Raw genomic sequence first — 23,710 nt, forward strand, 5'->3', positions numbered from 1 at the left:
CATGCACACGATGGGGTTTTATTTAGGGATAAAGAAAGATGAAATTATGAATTGTCAGGTAAATGGGTGGACCTAGAAAGTGTGAGTGATGTTACCGGGGCCCCAAGAGATAAACATCATGTGTCCTTGCTTCATATATGACCCTTTGCCTAGAGTTTTAGATTTCTGTGTTTAGTTGGAGGTACTTGAAGAGTCCAGGAAGCTCAAAAGGGGCCACTGAGCAGAGGGAAGATGCCTTTGAGTAGGGAGGGGAGTGGTAGGGTACCAGGGAAGAGGCAGGATACTGGAGCGGATGACGAGATAAGGAAGAATGTTTACTAAAACTAAGAAAATAAGAAGCTGTATGGAATTTGACTGTTTTATAAGCTATTTAAAAATAGAATTAGAAAAAGAGTTAGATTTGTAGAGTTTGACCCGGACAGTGCTGCTCGCAGAAGCCATAGGTCATCAAACAAAAATCCCAGCGCCTCCTTAGGAATTGTTGGCCAGCGTCACACTTTGAGAGAGAAACATCCCATGCGGGCTTGTCCTGTATGGTGCTGTTGTTTCAGAAGATCAAAGTCATTTAGAAGGCAAAGAAAGCCTTGCTGGATGAAGTATGACAGTGGGGTTGGGCGCTGAGGTTTCGTAGCCTGGCCCCACTTCCTGTTCTGTCTCTGCTTCCTATGTGTGGGGCGATCTGTGAATCCCACTGCTCCCTGACTGTCAAGTTCCCAATTCCACGCTGTCCCGCCATGATGGAACCAATCCTTGTGGAACTGTGAGCTGAAGTAAATCCTTTCTTGCCTGAGTGGCTTTCTGATTGTGGTGTTTTTAGAACAGCAGCAGAAAGGGAAATTATATAGTCAGGGAGTCCCCAGAACCCCCAAGGCAATGTAGGCGATTGCCTTGTTCCTGGTTGCCCACCGCACTGCACAGCGAGACCCTACTGCTACTGCTTTAATTAAAGGACACTTACGATTATAGAATCAAGCTGGTGCTTAGCTGACGCTTTCCTCCTGCTGGCTAAGTCACAGTGCCAGAAGGTGCTGTGCAGACTACTGGGGAATAAACCCGATTGGCCATCCTATGCAACTGTGAGACCTGCACACTCGGATAGCAACCCATCAGGCAGACCATGCTCAGAGCATGGTGACCTGGTTGTTGTGGCGGTGCCAACCACTGTCCGGCTGGATCTGAGGACTCAGAAGGAATTCGTAGTTGGTACTGTAAATTTGGTCAAAGGGTGGATCATGGCTGGAGAGGTCATAGGGTCTGGAGAGCATCTACTACTATTTTACTAGACTGACTTCGTGTGAAAACTGCCTTCTAAATAGTTATGTTTACGACACAGATTAGAACTAATCTCAGCCTTGGTCAGAGAAGCTTTGGGTGTGAAATGAGCAGATGTTAATGTATAGATTCCTAACTGGTGAAGGTTCTGGAAATAAGTGACTACCGGGTACCCACCTTAAATGGACCCACTCAGAGGCTCAGAGAACATCACAGCAGAGGAGGCGAAAAGACTCTAGGAGCCAAGGACGGAGAGAGAGGCCGTGTGCAGTGATGTCTTCCATGTATGCTGCCAGCCTTCTACCCATAAACGCACAGCAGCAGTGGGTGTCCACGTGGTGCATGTAACACTGGGCCTATCAGCGTTCTATTGAGATCAGGGAGGGGCCGTAAGCTCCTTTCCCCACCCTCCCATGAGGAGCTATAGGCAGTTGATGGCTGCTAAGAGACGAGACATCTATTCCTCAGTGGTTGACTTTCTCCAGAGAAGGAGATGCTGTGCATACTCAGGTAGACCACACAATTAAATATAGCAAGCCATGAGCAAAGGAGGGGGCTTTTGGGGGAAGAGGAGGGAGTAATTTAGAACGAATTTGTAATGAAATTGTGACAGAGTAAGCATAAAACAATCTCGTGTCGAGTGTTCCTCGTGTTTAAAGCTGATGTAGTCATATGGGGTATTTCATGGGATGGGGGCAATGGACACTCCAGCACAGCAGAGCACCCCTTAATCATTCTGTCCCCCTATGTCTGTGAGCTTGTCGCCACCAGCACCTTCTTTTATTCCTAAAGCAGGGTCTGCTCTGGGGTATGCATGGGCAGGTCTTGCAGAGCTCCACCCCCTGTAACTTTCTCCCTAAGGGCAAATGCTCTGGCCTTTCAGTGTTCTATCAGATCCTCTCCTGACCTGGTCAAATGCTAAGCACAGCCTGAGCCCTCAAGAGCCATCTGACAATCACAGATCCCCAAAGGCAGCGAGAAGAGAGGTCTTCAGTGTGCAGAGGACATTTACAAGTAGAGCAGGTTCAAGACCCCGGGGACCTGTCTTGAATGAGTGGCCAGAATGAGAAGCCAGAGCCACAGATGCCAGGCAGCAAAAACAGAGCCCTGTTCTGAGCACACGACTATCCTAACAGCCCAAGCAAATGGTTCTACTTTACTTCAATTCTTATCTTGATGCTTCTAGTTTAATGAAACCATCTGTGGGCTTTTATTTAGGCAGGCACTTTCTCTCTCTCTCTCTCTCTCTCTCTCTCTCTCTCTCTCGACAAGGTCTTACTTGGCAGTCCAGCCTGTCCCGGAATTCACTATGTAGCCGTGACTGGCCTACGCTCACTCAAGACAACCCTCCTGCCTCAGTCACTCTCGCCAGTGAACCTTAAGGAGATAAGTATTAACAGCTGTACCTAAACTTGCCAGAGGGTTGGAAGCCAAGGCAAAACACCGGTGTGCACGTGGCAATATGAACTCTGAATACTGCAAATCGAGGTTGCTATTCTAACTCTCTTCTTGAGCTAGAGAAATAACAACTGGACGTCTTCTAGAAGAGTCACAATGGGCGGGGGGATCATCGCAAACAAGCCCAACCCCCACCTCAGTCTCAGCGACTTCAGGCAGCAAAGGTTCATTTCTGGCTCTTTTTGGGCACCCAGCAGAGACTCTGTTCCTAATGGTCACATGGGGACTCGGCTGACACAGCCTCTCTACCCATGGGGCGACAGTACCAAGGACAAGTGAGACCTCGGGAGACCACAGGACCAATTAACTCATCCAATTTGCTCAGTGGAGAGCCAGCTCTACTTCTATGGCTCACTAGCCACAAGGGAAGCAGACGTGACCCACATGTGTCCCTGGGAGGGGGAGGCGCTTAAAAGCACCTCACTGAGGATGGGACTGACTCCTGCCACTTTTACTTTTACTAGAGAAAGGACAGGTGTCTTCTCTCTGAGATATGAGATTGTGTGTGGACACTCCTGGTGTGCACACATGCCCACACACAGGCATTAATTGGCTCAAATCAAATCAAGTCAAATCAAATCAAATGTGACCTAGGACCATACGCTGAGCACTGGACAAACCACGCTTTGGTTGAGAAAAGATGAGCGTACAACTTTAGCTCAACTGCTGAGTGGCTACTCTTGGCCTCAAACGGCCACAAACACTCATTTGGAAAGAATCCTCGAGGCGTCTGGGATGGAGGATCAGTGAGCGGAGTGTTTGCTGCACAAGCATGATGTCTTGAGTTTGACCCTAGCGCCCACATAAAAAAGCCAGGAGTGGTGGTGCCCAACCAAAACCCGTACTGGAGAGCTAGAGACAGAGGGGCTTCATGGGACTTGTTGGCTAGCTAGCACACCCAAGTTAGTAACTGCAGAATTAGTGAGAGACACTGTCCCCCAAGTAGGGTGGAGAGGGATTAAAGAAGATATCAGATATCTTATACACACACACACACACACACACACTCACACACATATACATGCATACACATATAACCTCCTCTGTGTGTGTGTGTGTGTGTGTGTGTGTGTGTGTGTGTGTGTGTGTGTGAAATGTGCTTGCTTTCAGCACACTACTTACTTACTTTGGGATTTGATGAGAGAGCTCAGAGATCCTTTTGAAAGGTAAGTTAATAGTGGCCACTCTCCTGAACATGAAACCTCAGAGATGATAGTTTCTAAACAATTAAACAGGATAGACAGCATCATGCCATCCTGGTGCCCTAAATCTCTATAACATAATCTCTATGGCAAATGAGATTACTTATAAACTGTCTGAAGGCAGACGCTATTAACACCCTGTTGTGCTATGCAGGATCCAAGAGGAAGATCATTCCGGGTTCCTATTGGCAGGCAGTAGTCTGAAATGCAGGAAGCGGGGGTGGGGGATTGGGGGAGGGGAGACTCTTCTCAACAGTGTCTGACCTAACATCTCAAAGAAAGACAAGAAAAGAACAATCTAGAATATTTTTATTTAAGATGGAAATTAAGACACTGTCACTTGCTTTAACAAAGGAAAGATCCATATAGAATCTACCTCTGTTGAGATAGCAAGACCCAGAAAACTCTGTAGATTTAATTCAAAAAAAATAATGCAGAAATAACTTACTGGGTAGTTAAAGAACACAATGTAAAAACTAGTATTATATTCACATCGTATCTAACATACTTGAAATGTTATCTACTTTTCCCCCTTAAGATATTCTAGACTTTGATTTGGTGATGAAATTCTGCCAGTATATTTAATATAGGACCAGTTCTTTCTTGTTTATCTTTTATTTTGTAACCGTGTATCATTTCAGTCACATAAACTGTTGGTGTGTAAGCACAGGTCCTCAGAACACAATGAAAGGGATTGGAGCTGTGCACAGAATAGTATGTGGTGCTACACAGATGGCAGCCAGAGAACTTTACCAAAAATTTCAAGAAGATTTGACTCTTATTGTAAAGTGTGCATGCATGCATGTGTGCGTGTGTGTGTGAATGTGTGCATGTGTGTGTGCATGTATGTGTGCATGTGTGTGTGTGAATGTGTGTGAATGTATGTGTGTGTGTGAATGTGTGCGTGTGTGTGTGTATTGTGCATGCGTGTGTGTGCATGTGTAGGTGCATGTGTGTGTATATGTGTGTATGAATGTATGTGTGCATTCATGTATGTGTGTGTGAATGTGTGCATGTGTGTGTATGTGCATGTGTTAATGTGTGCGTGTGTGTATGTGTGCATGTGTGTGTGCACGTGTAGGTGCATGTGTGTGTATATGTGTGTGAATGTGTGTGTGCATTCATGTATGTGTGTGAATGTGTACATGTGTGTATGTGCATGTGTGTGTGCATGTGTGTGTTTGTGTATGTGTGTGTGAATGTGTGTGTGCATGTATGTGTATGTGTGTATGTATGTGTGCATGTGTGTGTTATAGGCTTCTAGTGGAGGCCAGAAAAATATGTTGGAGCCCTGGATGGAGAGCTAAAAGCTATTGTGAGTTTCCTGATGTGGGTACCCAGGTCCTCTGCAGGAACAGCAAGTAATCTTGAGCCAACCCTTCTGCACCATAAAAATCTGACCCCGACAGTCTTCAGATCCAAGAAGGAAACAGAGCAAACCCTTAAGGAAGCATCTGGCTATAACCCGACCTACTCACAGCTTAAGTTCTTAAGGAAATGTGATCACCTCCATTTTGTGAGAAAATAGAGACTCCAAGTTAGAGACCCTCCCATGTCTAACTCACAGCTCTGTGGGCTTCCAATCTCTTCATATGCTCTTTGGAAGTCTCACATATTATTAAAAAATCACAGTGATTGATTTTCTAGTTAAAAAAAAAAAGTCACTTCGACATTAGACATGCACTGCTGCCTGCCACTTACCATTGCCTTCAGGGGTTAAACGGTCTCATGTAGTAGCATTTGCTTCTTTTTTATGAATTGACTTTCACTGGGTATGTGTGTAGTGTGTGTGTGCTTGTGTATATGCATGTTCGCATGACTGTAGATGTGCTTTTGCTGGTGCACAAGTATGCACGTGAGTCTGGAGGCGAGAAGTTGGCACCAGATTCTTCCTCCACTATCATCCACTGTGTTAATGAGGCTGAGTCTCTGCTGACTCCAGCTGGTCCAGCCAACTTGCTCACTCTGAGGATTCCTGTTCGCTGCCTCCACAATGCTGGCCTTACAGAGGGCCACCATGTCTGCTCTACATCTATGTGGGCCTGGGGATTAGAACTCTGGTCCTCATGCTTGTGCACCAAGCACATCCACTGAGCACCTTCCCAGCCCTTCTGCTCTTTTCCCTCGACTCTCCTTCTCAACTCCTTATTCACTCAGTACATGCCTCAGAGACCGAGGCGGGGACAACGGTGGAAAGAAACCGCCCATGGTTCAGTGGCCTGGAGTCAACTATCAAGCAGAGAGGTATATGAAAGCCTAACACTCCAGCCTTTGCCCTGTGGCATGATGAGAGGTTCCCTGTCCACACAGATGTGAAAGCCCGTATTACAGCACCACCTGTCTCCATCCTATCTTTAAAATAAGACTTTCAATAAAAGTAAGAATATACTTCATTCATATAGCACTTCTGTGAGGCACAAAGAAATATGTTTAATGTATACATGTAAAGTATAAATCTGACTAGTCTTAGAATCATGATGTGGCATGTCTGTAGTTCAATGTCAGCCACTTGAACTCAACAGTAGAAAATGTCGAAAGGATTTAAAAATTACACTATCCTATGTCGTCTTTCCCCTGTAACGTATTAGAAACCAGAGGAAAAACTACAACATCAAAGACACAACCGGAAGATGGAAATGAGGCGCGGGGCAGTAAAGGAGGGAGAGAGGGAAAGAGAGGCACCCAGACATGAGAAGAAAAGAAAAAGGAAAAGGAAACATCTCTGTCAACAATCTTGTGTGAGGAACCTAGAGGACCCTGTTAGAATATACATGCTGTGGTTGAAGACAAATGGCCCCCATAGGCCCATAGGGAGTGACATCAACAGGAGGTGTGGCCTTGCCAGAGTGGGCGTGGCCTTGTTGGAGCAGGTGTGGCCTTAGAGTGGGAGTGGCCTTTGTTGGACTGGGTGTGGCCTTTTTGGAGAAAGTATGTCTCTGGGGGTCGGGGGCAGGAGCTTTAAGGTTTCAGAAGCTTAAGGCTGTCTTCCCAATGCCTGTGGATCCAGATGTAGAATTCTCAGCTACCTCTCCTGCACCATGCCTGCCTGCATGCCACCACGCCTCCTACCATGACAATAATGGACTAAGCTCTGAAACTATAAGCCGGCCCTAATTAAACATTTTCCTTTATAAGAGTTGTCATGGTTGTGATGTTTCTTCACAGTAATAGAAACCCTAAGACACCCACGCTGCCCTGAAAAGCCCGTGGAATGATGTTTCCACAGCAGTGGCACCCAAGCGGCTGTGGCCCCAGGGGGACATGAGCTACTTTGTCAACCTCTCCATGATGTTAGCCCCACTGTCTTTAGCCAGTGCAAGCCTTTATTTTATCATCCTCCAAAACTTCACTCCCTGGCCTTTTCAATAGAATCGGCCACCATGGGGTTAATTTACCTGAGTCTCCATCTTCAGCCTGACCTCCTTCACGAAGCTTTTGCCCTAGGGTTCATTTTATCTCTGTGAGTGACTCACTGTGCAAATATTAATGAAGACATTTATCTATACTCTCAACTTCCATTGTTACGGGTACCATTATGATCCCCAAACTATCTTCCCACCCAACCCCCATATCTAGACATGCAGATTCTTTTTACACTTAATCATTCAAATATATAAGTTACCTGCCAATCAATATATGTCAAACTGAAATTATCCTCTTCTTTTTGTCCATTCACTATTTTTTAATTTCCTGGGCTCCTTTTTGTGGTAGGAAGCCCTGATGACGTTAGATTCATGGACAGTGTCTTCTGTCTTGTTTGCATTTGTTTTGTTTTGTGTTGTTTTCAGCATTCAAACTAAGAGATAACCAAAGTCTATTCCCTTTATCCACAGATACCAAGTATTCTTTTGGACTAAATATTTTGATCTCAACCTCACCGTCAATGAAGACTCTTCATTCCACGTCCCCTAGACCAGTTCGTCCCAGCTGAGCTCTCTCATCTGACTCTTCAGACCCTCCTTCCTCACTCTCATCAAAATCATTCACCCCACTTCCCTAAAATCCTTCAGGGTCTCCGGGGCTTTTAGGATACAGTCATAGCTATTGTAAAAGGGGACATTAAAGCCTTGAGCGTTGTAAATCATTCCGTACATGGGAGATACTGGTAAGTCCCTGCTTTGCAAAGCTCCCAGGTCTCAAGCTGGATGTTTTCTTTAGTTGCCTATTTCTGGACTCCACAAAGAGCCCCTAAGTTATCTCATGGAAAAGGTCCCTGCTGCCCTGAGCTTACTACAGAGGTCAATGGTGCCACTATGTGTCCAGAGGAGGAAACATTCCTCTCCCCTTCACACACACACAGTCTAGGGACATCTTATGATCCTGAGACCAAGACTTTTAGGGTCCCAGGGCACTACAGTCCCCAGATGCTCGTTATTATCTTAAATAACAGAAAATCAACTGGAAGTCTCAAATCCATATAATAGTTTTAGAGACAAAAGAAACAATATTTGCAAAAACCATTTGCATCCATTCATAGTGGCTCTCTTCTGCAAGACCCAGCAGGGCTGTCACTCCATGTGGTGACACAGCTGCTGCCCACCTCACAGGGACTGCAACCCAAGGTGTATCCAGAAGTCCCAGCTTCCACACTCGGGTGTAAACAGTAAGTAATTAAATGGTGTCTGGGTGAGGATTCACTCTTCCCTACTTGGTTCCTAAGCAAGGAGAGATTTTATTTCCTGAGTGTTGTGACCACACTAATTGTTATTATACCTGCCTTGGGTATCAGAAATATTATATTACACCCTGTAGTAAAAATAATCTTCATTTCCTAAAGGGAAGCATGTTCGCCTCAGAGCAGAGGGTACATGGGTCAGTAGGGTTAATGTTCACCATTAAACGCTATCTGCTTCCTATTGGAACTTTAAAAAAATAACAGCAAAAAAAAAGCAAACACTTTTCAGACATCCATATGTCCCTGAGAAATGCGTCTGAGCTTGTTACTGCCTTCCTTGAGAAGTGCAGAGTAAACTATCTGTGCTGCTTCTGGGTCCCTGTCACAGTCTTCCGACCAGTCGCTTCCTCCTTAAGCGCCTCAGATGGGTCCCTGTCCCAACACGCTCGCGTCGTGAAGCTTTGGCAAAAACAACAGTTTTCTTTACTTCTAAACATCTTAGTCCCATGAAAATGACTTTCTGGTGGGAACAGCATATGGTTTGATGTTTTAAATGGCGTAAACCTCCATATAGCTATCTATATACGTTCAGGGTTTACCAATACGGCTCAGCCGTATTTCAACACATCAGTAGAATGCTGGGACTTGCCGGACACAATCTGCTCATTCTAGTTGAGCGGTGTGTGAGTCTCCCTTGGGATTCTGAGTCCACACTTTGGCTTTGCTGCGGTCAGACCCTCATGGAGATATTTCCAAGTTTAAATTATCTATTATTTCTCACTTTAGCATTCCTTACTTTATTAAATACATGGTTCCGGGTGCCAAATTAGTCATATGGTGCCTTCTTTCCCTCCTCCTACTTTCTCTGCTGAATTTGTGACCCTTTTCTGTATTTCCCCAAATTACATCAGGAATCAGAAAATATGCATTTGCTTAGGCTAAAATTCATTTTCCATGGGTTTAACTGGATCTGCTGTGGCTTATACTGTCTCTGGCCACAGCCTTCCACAAGTGTCTCTCCACAGATGCTGTTTCCAGAAAGCACATGCAACTCAGAACACTGCGTAGCCGTCCAAGGGTCTGTGGTAAGTGGGGAAAATTAGCTTCTTCCTCTAACATTTTCCATGGTGAACTAGCCATGAAAACACACTCAGACTTTTAGCTGAAAGCCATGGAGATCCTTCATAAATGGGCACATGACCTAATTGTCCATCTATCCTGTTTAGTAAAAACATAAATTTATTTGAAAAGACAGTGTCATAGCCTGCATGCACTCTATCCTCCATAAATTCCCACACAGAAGCCAAATCCCTTAAGGTAACTGAATCGGGAGACAGGGCTTTTCAAAAGAGATTAAGGAGGTAAAAAAAAAAAAAAAAAAAGGAAAGGACGGATGTCCAAGTCCAGTAACGTTGGTTTTCTTATGAGAAAAAGAAGAGATGCTGGCCTGTGCTGCCCCCGCCCATGAGTGGGCACAGAGCAAAGGCCAGGTGAGGATACAGCATAAAGGAGAAGACACGCAAGCCAAGGGGAGAGGCCTCCCCACTGACCAGCCTGCCCACACCTTCGTAGAGTCGATGTCTTTCAGCGCAGTAAGGAAATAGAGGTCTTACTGCACTTTGTTCTAATAGCCCCAGACACAACCAGTGCCATTACCCTGGAGAAGCGATCTGGTGCCTGCCAGCTTGTCCCACTGCAAAACTCCAGGACAAAACTTTCAAACGTAAACACATACCCTACAGCAATTACGTTGATTATATAAAGATATCAAATCCTCTCTCCCTATGTTACGCCCCAATGGCATGTGAACTTTATGCCCGTGGTCACAGTAGTATTAATGTATACATGTATTTTTTTTTTTTTTGGTTCTTTTTTTCGGAGCTGGGGACCGAACCCAGGGCCTTGCGCTTCCTAGGTAAGCGCTCTACCACTGAGCTAAATCCCCAGCCCCTAATGTATACATGTATTTAAGTAACAGCCATGCGTGTTTGTCACACAATGGTATTTTCTTGCCAAAGCTCGAGCTTCAAGAAATGAATGCACAGGAATATACACCTGTGTGCCAGAATTTCCATATGGTTGGAAGCTCTTTTAGATGAACAGCTGGGTTACTTTCTTTTTAACTCTTATCCAAAATGTTTCATTACTACAGCTTTTTATCCCTGAATCTTAAGATTCAGAAAAGTATACATGAAGTCAGAATAAACATCTCCCTCTTCCTCAGCCCTCACTCCTCACTCCCAAGACTTAGGTACATCCATTCAAGTCCCACTGAAAAGAGGACTGTGCCCCAATTTAACATACTGAGCATCCTGTCTTGCTCATTTTCTCACAATCTGACTTGGGGCTGGAGAGATGACTCAGTGGTTAAGAACCCTGACTGCTCTTCCAGAGATACTGAGTTCAATTCCCAGCACCCACATGGTGGCTCACAGCCTTCTGTAATGGGATTCAGTGCCCTCTTTAAAAATGAAACAACAAAAACTGTATGACTTAACATGCTTCAAAGACTAAATTTGTAAGAAGAAATCAAACACTCTTTCTTACCTTATTCCCTTTCTTTTTGAATAAGTGTTTAAAGAAGGCATGTTTATAACAAGCAAAGATTGGACACTGGTGCATTCTGGCCTACGAACAGCAGGTAATGAAACAGCCAGGATAGCTAGTGTCATGGTGCGGAGTAGACAGACCTGTGACTCCCCTGAACAATTAGCAAAGTTGACAAGTCCCACCACCACCACCACACACACACACACACACACACACACAACTCTGTCACTCTCCAACCAATAGTACTTCTGGAGCTATAAATACAAAGTCAAAATTGAATATCCAAGGAATAAAATTTCAGGATCAGGATTTTTAAAATTCCCCAAATTGCATGTTTTAAAAAATCTCAAGACCATTACTATATGTTTTTGTATGAAACATATAAAATTCTGAATATTTGGAAGTTCTGAAGCCAAGAGCCACAACACATAGCCTTCCAGTGCATATGTGAACATGTGTATTTATATAGACAGAGTAAAAGAAATCACAGTAATATAAAACAGTCATTATCCCAAAGTCCGATACTCTGTCTCACTGCCGTTTTCAGGCACTGCTAATAAGAACTTAAATTGTGTAACAGTTTAAGCAGTTCCTCATAAAGTTGAACCTGAGTTTAATTTATCAACAATTCCACCTCTAGACATTTACTCAAAAAGAATTTTAAAAATGTATGTTTACAGACACTTAAAACATTCACTATTTATTCTGTGATACGCTGATACCTTTTCCCTGTTGCTGTAAACTAAACTCAGGGCTTTACATATGCGGGGAAAGTATTCTGCTGCGAGGTATATTCCAGCCTCAGATGTCTCCTTTTCTTTTCATTTTGTTATGGAATAGACCTTCCTTTGTGCCATTCAACAAACACACAGTTCATAACTCCTGAACTTTTATTACTTCATTGTATGCTAGCATTAATATTAGGAGTTTAAACTTCTAAATATTTTCTGAAATAATGTCAAACCCACCCTTTACTGGATGCTGTTCCCTGCACCCCCATCCTCACCTCTTCCTTCGTCTTCTTAGATATCACCCGTAGCCAGTCTCCAATCATGCTCAGAACAGCCGCAAAGTAGGCCAGCCCAACGAGGATCCAGAACCACACAACGGGCTTGTAGAAGTCCAGATATTCAATGTCCGACCCACCTGCAAGAGGAAAGGTATCAATCGCAGTCCCAAGAGTCAATAGCTGAGATCTGCAACACGCTCACTGGTGATCTGTGTGCGGCCCAAGGTCAGAACTCTCTTAGCCTCTCCACAGGCCCAGGCTCTTCCTTCACACCAAATTTCTCATTTTCTCTTACAGAATTCTCAGGTTTCCAAGGACGAGTTCAATGGGTTTTTCTGAAGGACACTCCCTTGCCTTTCCAGATCATGACGACTGTCTGGGCTTCCTGTTTCTTTTGTCATTTACAGCCATTTGTCTCTCAGGATTCAATTGCTCCACCGCCACTACAAACATAGGAATCCGAGAGTGTGCGTCCACACCTGGCGGAGGACTGTGTATATCATCCTGTGCCATCCCACGGGTCTGCCAAACTGAACAGGAAGTGGGTGACTCTGGGCATGGCTATTGTTTTCAGGTCTTAAGTAGGATGGCCGGTCGGGTACCAAGCTTGAGGCCGGGCACCTGTGGGTCAGCAGAGAACCCATGGTCTTTACAGGCAATGCCACCATCATCGTCTCTTGGGAAGTTCCATGATGTCATCGGTTTAAGCCCCACGTCTCCAGTAAGAATAAGTAACGGAGCCCTTTCTTTTAATGGCATCTGTGTGCCGATATCACTGTACTGTGGCAATCTGCCGGGTGCATTCCCACATGCCCTCCCGTTGTTCAGCGCACACTAACAGAGATAGTTATAAAGCAGCAAAACCAAAATCCTAACTTATTTACCCAAATAAGTAGTCAAGGCCATATCTTAAGGAGCCCAACTTTAACCTAAGAAATCCTCACATTCAGACCGGAGAGATGCCTTGGTGTGTAGAATGCCTGTCATTGAGTTCAGATCCCCAGAAGCCATATAAAGGCTAGATGTGATAGCTCGCCTGTGTAACTACAGGGCTCCTACCCAGAGATGGATCATGGAGATAAGAAAACTCATGATGGCCACCATCTCCTACTTGGGAGCTGATGAAGGGACATTGACTAAAGCCAGCACAGTTGCTTTAAGTTGGGACTTGATGGCTGAGGATGGTTAGAGACCATCATGTGACTTCACCCAGAAGATTTCTTCCATGCAGGCCCAGTGCATTGTGGGACAGAGCAGGAGGCAACTAACCGCATAGACGCTGGGGATATGCAAAAATTCCACCCATGGCTAAGAGAAAGCATTCAAATATAGAACACTAATGGGACATTCCCCTAAACAAATCAGACTCTGGGGCCCCGCAAAGATCTCTGAATGTTACAGGAACAAGGTAAGCCAGGAGAGGAGGGCTCTGGCAGGCAAGCATTGTGAGCGGACACATAGACTGAGGCCAGTCTAGAGTGTACAGCAAGATGCTTCCACACCGAAAAGAAACAGGAAAAACAGAAAACAACCCCCCAACTTCTAAATGGTTAGGGCCCACCTAACACACAAACTCCCAGACTTACTGATGTTATTGTAGCCCTCATGCCAAAGATGGCATATTCTCTATTCCTTGTAAGCAGGTATTACAGGTGGAAGGCAGTAAGTCAGCCCAATCACCATAAGGCTTATATCTGGGTAAAATGTTTAACCCAGAAGTTTTAGTGACCCTAAGCCATGGGAAAAGGTTTCTTCCACGTTCTTTTTTTTTTTTTTTTTGTTCTTTTTTTCGGAGCTGGGGACCGAACCCAGGGCCTTGCGCTTCCTAGGTAAGCGCTCTACCACTGAGCTAAATCCCCAGCCCCTTCTTCCACGTTCTTAATCACCACTCTCAAAGTGAAATACTGGCCGCTGATGGTCTGAGAAGAAAAACACCGAGAAAGAAGCCATTGTCGGGCAATTATTCACCCTACCTTACTTTCCCCAACCTGAGACTTGTGAGTCATTTTGTACAGTAATCAGCTGACGGGATGCAAAAGCCTCCCCTTGGTTAGTATATCTGCAATGTTGAGATAACTTGATTTAAAGAGGAGGTTCTTTAAATGGGGAAATGATTTTAATCCTTTTAATTGATGTATGTGTGTGTAGGCACACATGTATGTGTAGGCACACACATGTTCACATATATACATGTGTGCAGGAGCCTGCTGAGGTCAGAAGGAGAAATCCCATACCCTAGAGTTGAGATAAACAGCACTTGTGAACTGATGTAGGTGCTTGAATCAAAACTCAGTCCTCTTCAAGAACAGCAAGTGCTTTGAACCCCTGGAAACGCTTTTTTTAAAACACATGACTGTCAGGAGTATTAATTTTCTACCTATTGTTCAGGAACGTGTCCAGCTGTGTCTTATTAAGAAAGTGAGGTAGCTGGGAGTGACAGCTTGCACCTGAATCTAGCACATGGGATGCTGAGATAGGACTGGGGGCCTCAGAGCAGCCTAGAGGACACAGAGAGAGGCCATCTAAAAACCATAAAGGATCAAGGAAGGCAGAGTGATTTCTCTGTCCTAGACAGAAAGCTCGCACCTGCTCTGTTGTCACGCCCACCCGTTTCTTTTCCTCCACTCACCGTTCACGTAGAGTGCAGGATGCTACACCCTCCCTTCACCTCCTGTGTACATACACTCTTTCCATTTTAGGAGCTTTCTGGCTCATTATAAGAAAACATACAGATAGCAATAAAAATAACAAAGAGGAGGGAGGCAGACAGCTTCAGGAACCTCATCAACTCTTCCAACTAGTCTAAGCTTTCCGAGTGTGTACTGGGATGTGTGACAGCTTCCTCTCCTCTCCTCTCCTCTCCTCTCCTCTCCTCTCCTCTCCTCTCCTCTCCTCTCCTCTCCTCTCCTCTCCTCTCCTCTCTTCTTCTCTCCTGTCCTCTCCTCCTTCTGTCTCTGTCTCTCTTTCTCCCTCCCTCCTTCCTTCTATCCCTTTCCTCCCCTCCTTGACATTTGCAAGAGTAACTCAGCCAGAGCTTGATCCAATCTAGCAGATTAAACTACTAAAAATATAACTCGGGAAGGTTCAAGCTGTTCACAATGCTGGGAAGTGATTCTCCGAACCTCCCCTCTATCAATCACTGAGAGAACCCTCCTGCCTGCTCTCCGAGAGTCGTGGCAGGGGAGGGTGGGGAATGGCTTGTGGGGGCGTGGAAGGGATGTTGTGACTCTCGACACCCTACATTGCTCAGTCAATATGCTTATCCCAACTCGCTTATAGAATAGCCAAGAATTCTACAGGAGGAGATGAGTAAGAACTCGGCCTCACAGATTAGCCTCCATGACTAGCACCACCCGACCCTAAAGGACTACATGAGGTTCCGGGGAGTCATCCTTCCCTAAAGCTCTGCAGGTAGATGGTGAGGGCGTTGAGACCCCTATATGTGGGCCAGGGCATCAGTGGGGGCCTTAGGCATAATTTAAACTTTATCTCCATCTGCTTCCTCAGAAATAAAGTTGGTGATTCAAGTGCCATCAAGCTCAATCTGCCCAGAACTCAAGAGAGACTGTTAGGTCCCTGCAGCTTCTCTGAAATCCTGGTGACTTTAGATAGAGATGTAAGGGTATGGAAAATGAGCACGTTCACAAAAGGAAGAAAGGAACCACAGAGCTCACATGCTCACCCAGGCTTGTGTTGCTCAAACCGTGGCTCCTTCCACTGGACGGAGCTGTCCATCACCCATATGCTCAGCTCCTAACTGTCAGCACCCTGCACCTTATACCAAACAGCAGTCCTGCAGCCTGGTGCTGAGGGGACGCTCTCCATACATGATACCGTCAAGAAACCGAGGTCCAACTTGGGGAACCAATGATTTACTGCTCCCACTTACACATCATGAACGAAGGGCTATCTATGCATGAATTGACCTGAGGGCTATGCACGAAAGCACAGAGATCCTAAAGTAGCCATGATGCCAACACCATGTCACCTCAGCCTGGATGATGACAATCGGCCACGTGGATGGAGTTCCCTGTCAACGAACCTTCCCCAATCTGCATACTGTAGCCCTTCCTGAGACAATGAGTGTGGTATAGTCAGGGAAGAATGACATACAACTGGTCGGGAGGTACTGAAGGGAGCAGCCTGAATCTAATGACCCTTCCATCTACTCCTGAGATGGAGCATCCGTGTCCAGCAAGACGGATCTTTGGGGGAATCTCCTGCAAGCAGTGGGAGCCATTATGACAAGGGTGGCAGCTGTTATACTTGTAGGACGGTGAGCTATAACACTTGCAGCTCCCATGGGCTAGGGAGGAAGGGGAGAGGAAAAGGGGGAGGGAGAGGGAGAGGGAGAGGGAGAGGGAAAGGGAGAGGGAGAGGGAGAGGGAGAGGGAGAGAGGGAGAGGGAGAGGGAGAGGGAGAGGGAGAGGGAGAGGCAGAGGCAGAGGCAGAGGCAGAGGCAGAGGCAGAGGCAGAGGCAGAGGCAGAGGCAGAGGCAGAGGCAGAGGCAGAGGCAGAGGCAGAGGCAGAGGCAGAGGCAGAGGCAGAGGCAGAGGCAGAGGCAGAGGCAGAGGCAGAGGCAGAGGCAGAGGCAGAGGCAGAGGCAGAGGCAGAGGCAGAGGCAGAGAACTTACAGCATCAATCCCATTTGCCAGTGAACCCTTCGTGCCTAATGACCCATAAAGACATCACCTCTTCGTGCCATTGAAGGGGACAATATTCAGAGGACAGTGTCAACAAAACTGTCCCACCCTCGTGGTATGGAAGATGCTTATTTAAGATGAGAGACATCAAGCCAGGCAAGACCAGCATTTCTCTTGGGTTCAAAGTAGTGCCATGGATCTGAAGAAAAGCCCTCTTATTTACCTCCTGACTACTGTAGTTTCCAGAAGGTGGGGATGTTCTAGATGTTCTATTCTACAGACCTTGAGTTCGGATCAGGCAAGTGTTTGTACAGCAACCACGATAGAACTGGTGTGTGTGTGTGTGTGTGTGTGTGTGTGTGTGTGTGTGTGTGTGTGTGATTTTACTACAGTACGGTGATTTAAAAATAAGAACTTGAGAACGTAACACTCCTTTCCCTTAATTTTCTTGACTGGTGTTTTTCCCCCTGAATCACAAAATACTGATGATGAAAACCTTGCATACCCTGGTTTTAAAACATAGTCATTCTTGACTTGGATGAGCAATTCTAGGACCATTCTCCCCTCTACAGGGATATGTGTGCTACAGACCATAAACGCAGGGCTACTCTAAAGAAACCAGTGCTTCAGCTTCACGTCGCCATAACAAAATACATGCAACTGCCAAACATTGTCCACCCAGTCCCTGACCCTGGAAGTTCCAATTTGGGGTCAGGTGACCTCACTGATTTGACTCCTTGGTGAAGGACACCGAGGAGCGATCATGACAAGAGTGTGTTATGGACCAAGAAGCTGAGAAAGAAGAGACTGGGGTCCGACATTTCCCCCCGAAAGCATGTGTTCCCTGAGCAGAAGGCATTCTATGAAGTTGTACTTCTGGAGAGTGACATTGTGCTTGGCCTGTTGGGGAATACTCATCTAACCCACAGAAATGGGGTATCGATTTTCTCTAAGCATTTTAGTTTGGATATCAAATAATGCCCTTATTTTGGGCTCTGACTATAATTTTATTAACAATAATTTAGTATGATATTTCTGCTTCATGTATTTTTCTCTTGTGACAGCAAATTGCCCAGAGAACAGGAACATTCTTACAGTGGCACGGTCAATCTGGTGACTTTGGCCTTCAACTATAACTCACCCATTAAAATAAGTTTATGTCACTGAGACAGAAAAATGGAAAGCTAAAGGAGAAAATTAGAGGGCTGGAGAGATGGCTCAGTGATTAAGAGCACTGACTGCTCTTCCAGAGGTCCTGAGTTCAATTCCCAGCACCCACCCGACATCTCACAACCATCTGTGGCTCAGGTTCCACGGGATCCAATGCCCTCTTCTGGCCTCTGAGGACAGCAGTCACACACATAGTACAGACATATACATACAGGCAAAGCACCCACACACATAAAAGGAAACTTAAACTTTGAAATTATTTTAAAGTGGAGACAATTAGAGCTGCCTAGCATTTGAAGTTGTATTTTTGGATGTTAGAGATCAGCACTCAGATTTAGAAACCAGCCCATTCCCACTTCTGTTCTTCACATAAAGTCCGCTGTTGGAAGAACTAGAACCACATGGGTGCAAAGAAAGGGAAATCTATGGGTCGTTCCCTCACTCAGTCATCTCTACAAGGGTAGAAGTGTGCAGTGTGTAGTGCGTGGTATGCAGTGAGCAGTATACGGTGTGCGGTGTCCAGGAGTTAAATGATCACTTCCTCTGGAAATGATTTCTATGTCTCCATGGAGAGCAGTTTGGAGTCTCCATTGAGCACCAGCTCCATCATAACCATCACTCACCATGGCTCCCTCCTTTGCTCCCTCCCCTGGATTTCTACAGTGCCTGCTGACCCCTGTGAGCTCATTTCTTGACTTTCCCAAAGATACCCCCCCCCAATTCCACTGATTAATCATGCATGCAATTATCAATTCTCTCATCACTGACTAAATCACGATGAGCAGATTTCTCCTGTTCCACAGAGCCTGATCCCATCCAGTGGCTGCTCCTTAACTTCATGTATTCCTTCAGGAAGAGCAGGAACCACAGCTGTTGTCACTATTGAGTACTGAGCACAGTATCTTGTGAACAGTGTGTTCACTGATCAACAGGGTAGATGAACATGAATTAATGAATGAGTGGTGATTACAAGGCAGAGAGCTAGCGAAGGGGCTCAGTGCACTAAATCGCTTGCTGTGAAGTCTGACAGCCTGAGTTCAGATCCCTGGCACTGACTCGGTAAGCCAGCTGCCTCTGGGATCCAGCTGCCTCTGGGATCCAGCAGCCTCTGGGATCCAGCACTCCTACAGAGGTGGAAAATGAAGACAAGAAATTCTCTGGGAAGCTTATAGGCCAGCTAACGTCGGCAGTGCAGAGAGGAGAATCAAGAGTGGCCTGCCTCAAATGATAGAAGGAGAGAACGGAGTTCCAAAAGTTGCTCTTTAATACATCACACAGACAGAGACACACACACACAGGCACATATGAACACATACACGCATGCACAAACACATATGCACACACACTCGGAGGCACATATGAACACACACACATACATGCATGCACACACACATATGCACACACACACTCGGAGGCACATATGAACACACACACATGCATGCACATACACATATGCACACACATATGCACACACACACATGCACACGTATGCACGCACACAACCTGAATATAACATATCTTCCAAGCAGTCACACAGACTTCCCCTTTCTCACTAACATGATTCTTGTCTTTGTTTTCTGAGCTGATCTTGGGAAGGGTCACTGTTCTTCTAGCATCCTTCATCCTCACCAAGTACTTGTTTGGGGGTACCTAGTGCATCTCCAGCAACAGCTTCCTCAGCAACCAGCTTAATGGTAGCAATTTTGGAACTGGCCTTAGGGCTAATTGTGCAACTCTTAGGCTGCGTCAGGCCCTGTACCCTAGAGGATTTCTAGCAACAACTGTTCTGAACAACAAACCTTCATCATGGCTTCTAGATAGAGCCTGAAATGTTTTCACGATGCCACACCCTTAGATTGAGTGAGCCCTCTCGGCGGGAGCCATGTTTGGGATTATACAGGAAGGAAACCACTTGGCTATTAAACATTTCCCTTCCAAAGATGACTTACATAATTCTAGGAAATGTTAGTAGGGGACACACAAATCATGTCTTTCCCCAAGTCATGAATGCAATGACAAAGGACAATAGAACTTTGAAAACTAAATTTAAAATGTCATCCAAGTGACATGTCCTGGGAAGAAGGTCCTTGGCTGGGGAGGCTGAGCTGTGCTCTGTGAAGAAGCAGCGTGTAGTGCCCCACACGTGAAGTGTGACCAGTCAGGGAGGCACTCTTTCAGTAATGAAAAATTCATAACATATATTCAGAAGCTTAAATATGTGGTATATGGATTATATTTCTTTATTTTTAATTAAGTGTGTGTGTGTGTGTGTGTGTGTGTGTGTGTGTGTGTGTGTCTAAATGTGAGTTTGTGCATAAGGCTGTAGTCTCCAAGAAGGCCTCAAGAAGGCCCTGAATTCGCTGGAGGTACTGTGTGGGTGCTTGGAATTGAAGACCCACTCTGTCTCTTCATGAGCAGAGTTGCCACATGAAACTAAAGAATCAGCCACGTGTGTCTGTGTGGTGTTGATCATAATGGTCACCTAAAATGCTTAAGTCTGGGGACTAAAATTTTGAGGTTTTCTTAAAGGCACAGGGAATGTGAGGTCCCACCTTACTGAAGGATCATTTGCACAGGCTCTCTCCCATGTGTGCCCTTCAGAACCAACCTAGGCTGACTCAGGAAAAGAAGTGTTATAAAGGATTTCACTGAGAAGCATGGGGGGGGGTGTTTATAAGCCTCCCTTTGTCTGGTTATGGGTATTTAAAAAGCCACCAGCTTTGAAAATGCATTTAAAGTTGTGTTAAACTTGGTAGCGAGACCTTTCTCCAGTCTTCAAGGATCTAAGGGCTCTGTGTCATTTTCTCTTGCACATTCTCAAACCTAGTAGATCAGGTGTAGAAGCAAGCCCAAACAAGGAGGCTTCTCCATAGGATCAAGACTAGATCTTAAGAAAGCGAGGCTGGCATAATCCTCACTCTGTAAGGTAGGCATGACTGGATATTTTAGGTATTTAAGGATAGACAGGGATGAGGAAAGCAACATTAATTCTCAGATAGGACTGTGCAGCTCATTGTAGCTCACCCTTACCACTCTGGTTACCGACACTTTCAAAACCATCTAAATCACACTGGCTCCGTCCTTCCCCCTTTTCAGCTTCAGGAAGAATTACTGCACACAGGGCTCTAAGCTGCGGGGTTGTGTTATCAGTGTAACAGAGCCCAAACTCAGCTCCCCTTAGTCCTTCTCAGCCTCAGGGTGGTGAGCTTGGGGGAGAAGACAGAACGGATCAGCTGGAAAGATGTCAATCACCAGAGTGACATACCCAGCCACCGCAGCATGCTCTGATGCAAGCAGAAAAAGAAATATAAAACTAAGATTTGTAGAGAATCTATCAAAGGCTGGAGGGCCTTTGATATCGATCGATTGATCAATAGGGACATCAGATAGCCAGAGGGAAAGTCCTACAGAGCAAATAGTCAGTCTCTCCCAGGCGAGCTCTGCCTAACTTAGCAGCTCACTGTAGTCATAAGGTCCCCAGGAGCAATGGTGGACTGTGTGCACTCTCTTTGGCTATACACGCCAATCAATACATGCCAATCAATCCCTTCACAAGAGCTTGCAAGACAAGCCCAGTTTCTGAAGATTCTTACAAAGGGTGCATTCTCTGCCTTGCCTTCTCCACATCCATTCAGAATGTTCCCTGTGTGTAAGGACTTACAGCCCTACAAGCACAGCTGTGGCCTCACAAAAGCCAAGGAAGACCAGGGAGGCAGAAAAATCACTAGACTTCACTGTTTCTCTCTCCTCCCTCTCAGAATTTTTTTTTAAGGATTTACTTTATTATTTCATGTGTATGAGTATCCGTTTGTGCATCACCTGTGTGTGCATGCAGTGTGCACAAAGGCCAGGAGAGGGCGATGGGTCCTACGGAACTGGAGTTACAGTTGTGAGCCATCAGGCAGGTGCTTAACCACTGAGCCATCTCTTTAGCTCCATTCTCGTCAGCCTATCCTTCCATGACATGGGGCATTGACTCAGCGGTCCCCAGTAGGACCCATGGGATGCTGCCATGAATACCCTTCCTTGGACAGGTGACAACAGCCACAGACAGACAGACAGAATATCTTCAGGTTAAGAGTGTTGACTTCTTTGGGTGAATTTAAAGTATTTTTTAACTTGCTTTCTAAAAATCATAAAATAAGTTACTTGGGGTTTTACCCCCTGCAAGACAATGTAGGTGGTAGTCACAGAAAATGTTATTTTAAGACTCCACCCACATTTTCTTCATTTATAAGTTTTATATTTTTAAAGAGTCTCAGACCATGAATGCCACGCGCCAGATTGGCACAGTCTGTGGGGTTGTTTAAAATATCCATGCCATGTCTGTCTGTTGGCCTGAAGTGGAAGACATCACCTAATTTCTATACAACCAACGAGTTTCATAAGACTTGGCGATCATGTTCTCATAACTAGATAAAGCTAATGAACCACTAGTATATATATATATTTTTCTTTTTATCACATTACTTCACTCCCCCCCCCATAGAACCACACTTTTTGGTTCTGATTAACACCAGCTACATACAACTTCAAGGGAAGCCAGGAAAAATGGGCGTTTTAAGACAGAAATCGCCCTGCCTACATGGCCCTACGCATGTTTGGACCTCCCTCCTCACCTCATTTTGATAATTGTCAAGCTGAATGGGACCCATTAGGCCCCTGAAGCCTCCCTCCCACACCCTCCACCTGGTACAGAGAAGTGTTCATGGTCCTCGAGGCAAAGCAAGAGCCCTACTCAGGAGAAGGACACATCTCTTCTAGGACACCCTTGTTCCTCACCGGTAGGCTTTGACAACGTCACCCTTAATGCCTGCACAGACATGAACACCTTCTGATAGAGCAGTGGAGTCTCTTCTGTGGAAGTATTTAAATAAAGCCAGAAGACAGCTCAGTGGGTAAAGGTGCCTGTCACTCAAGCCTGGGACCTGCATCCAATCCCAGAGTCTATGGAGGGCCAACTCCCACAAGCTGCTCTCTGACCTCTATACAGTGTGTTCACAGACACAAACACACATACACATATGCCACACACACATAGACATACACACATATATATACACAACCACACACACGGACACACTCACAGACACACACACACATGCATACACACATACACACACAGACACAGACACACACACACATGCACACATAAGTACACACAACCACAGACACACACAGAGACACACACACACAGACACACACAGAGACACACACATACACAGACACACACACAGACACACACATGCACACATAAGTACACACAACCACAGACACAGAGACACACAAAGACACACACACACACACACACACACACAGATGATAAATAAAAAACATGTAAGAATTTTTTTAAATCCCAACCAGTTTGATGATCTTACGTTGAAAAGCTAATGACATGTTGCTGTTTCCATGGTAACATAGTATGCCTATTGTATTCTCTGTTACTTCAAACTGGAGTTAACTAATTAAGGGTTTGAATTTGGGGGAGCTCATGAAAAGGATCCTGGAAAAGGGTCATCCCCACATTTATTTTTAGTACCAACATTTAAGATGGGTGCTGGAAGATATAGTTCAGTTAGTGAAGAGCACGTAGATACGAGTGACATCCCCAGCGTTCACATATTAGACATCTAAGCTTTGCGACACGGCCCTGTAATGTCGGATCTGGCAAAGCAGACACAGGAGGACCCAGGCGCCATAGCTGAATCCATGAACTCTGGGTTGAGTGAGTGGTTATGTTTCAGGTAATGAGGTGGAGAGCAGCTGAGGAAGATCTGGCTACATGTATACA

At 45.5% G+C, this 23,710-nt stretch overlaps 1 protein-coding gene across 5 annotated transcripts in view; it reads right to left on the minus strand.

Annotated features, from left to right (window-relative positions):
- Kcnk2 (potassium two pore domain channel subfamily K member 2) overlaps nucleotides 1–23,710 on the minus strand; it is a 197,300-nt gene that overhangs the window by 31,320 nt on the left and 142,270 nt on the right. For all 5 annotated transcript variants that reach the window (XM_006250433.5, XM_006250434.4, XM_063271988.1 and 2 more), the window contains 1 exon segment: nucleotides 12,104–12,243. In XM_006250433.5, coding sequence (XP_006250495.1) covers nucleotides 12,104–12,243 — 140 coding nt within the window.

This window comes from Rattus norvegicus, chromosome 13 (genome assembly GCF_036323735.1).
Source record: "Rattus norvegicus strain BN/NHsdMcwi chromosome 13, GRCr8, whole genome shotgun sequence".
Taxonomy (NCBI): domain Eukaryota; kingdom Metazoa; phylum Chordata; class Mammalia; order Rodentia; family Muridae; genus Rattus; species Rattus norvegicus.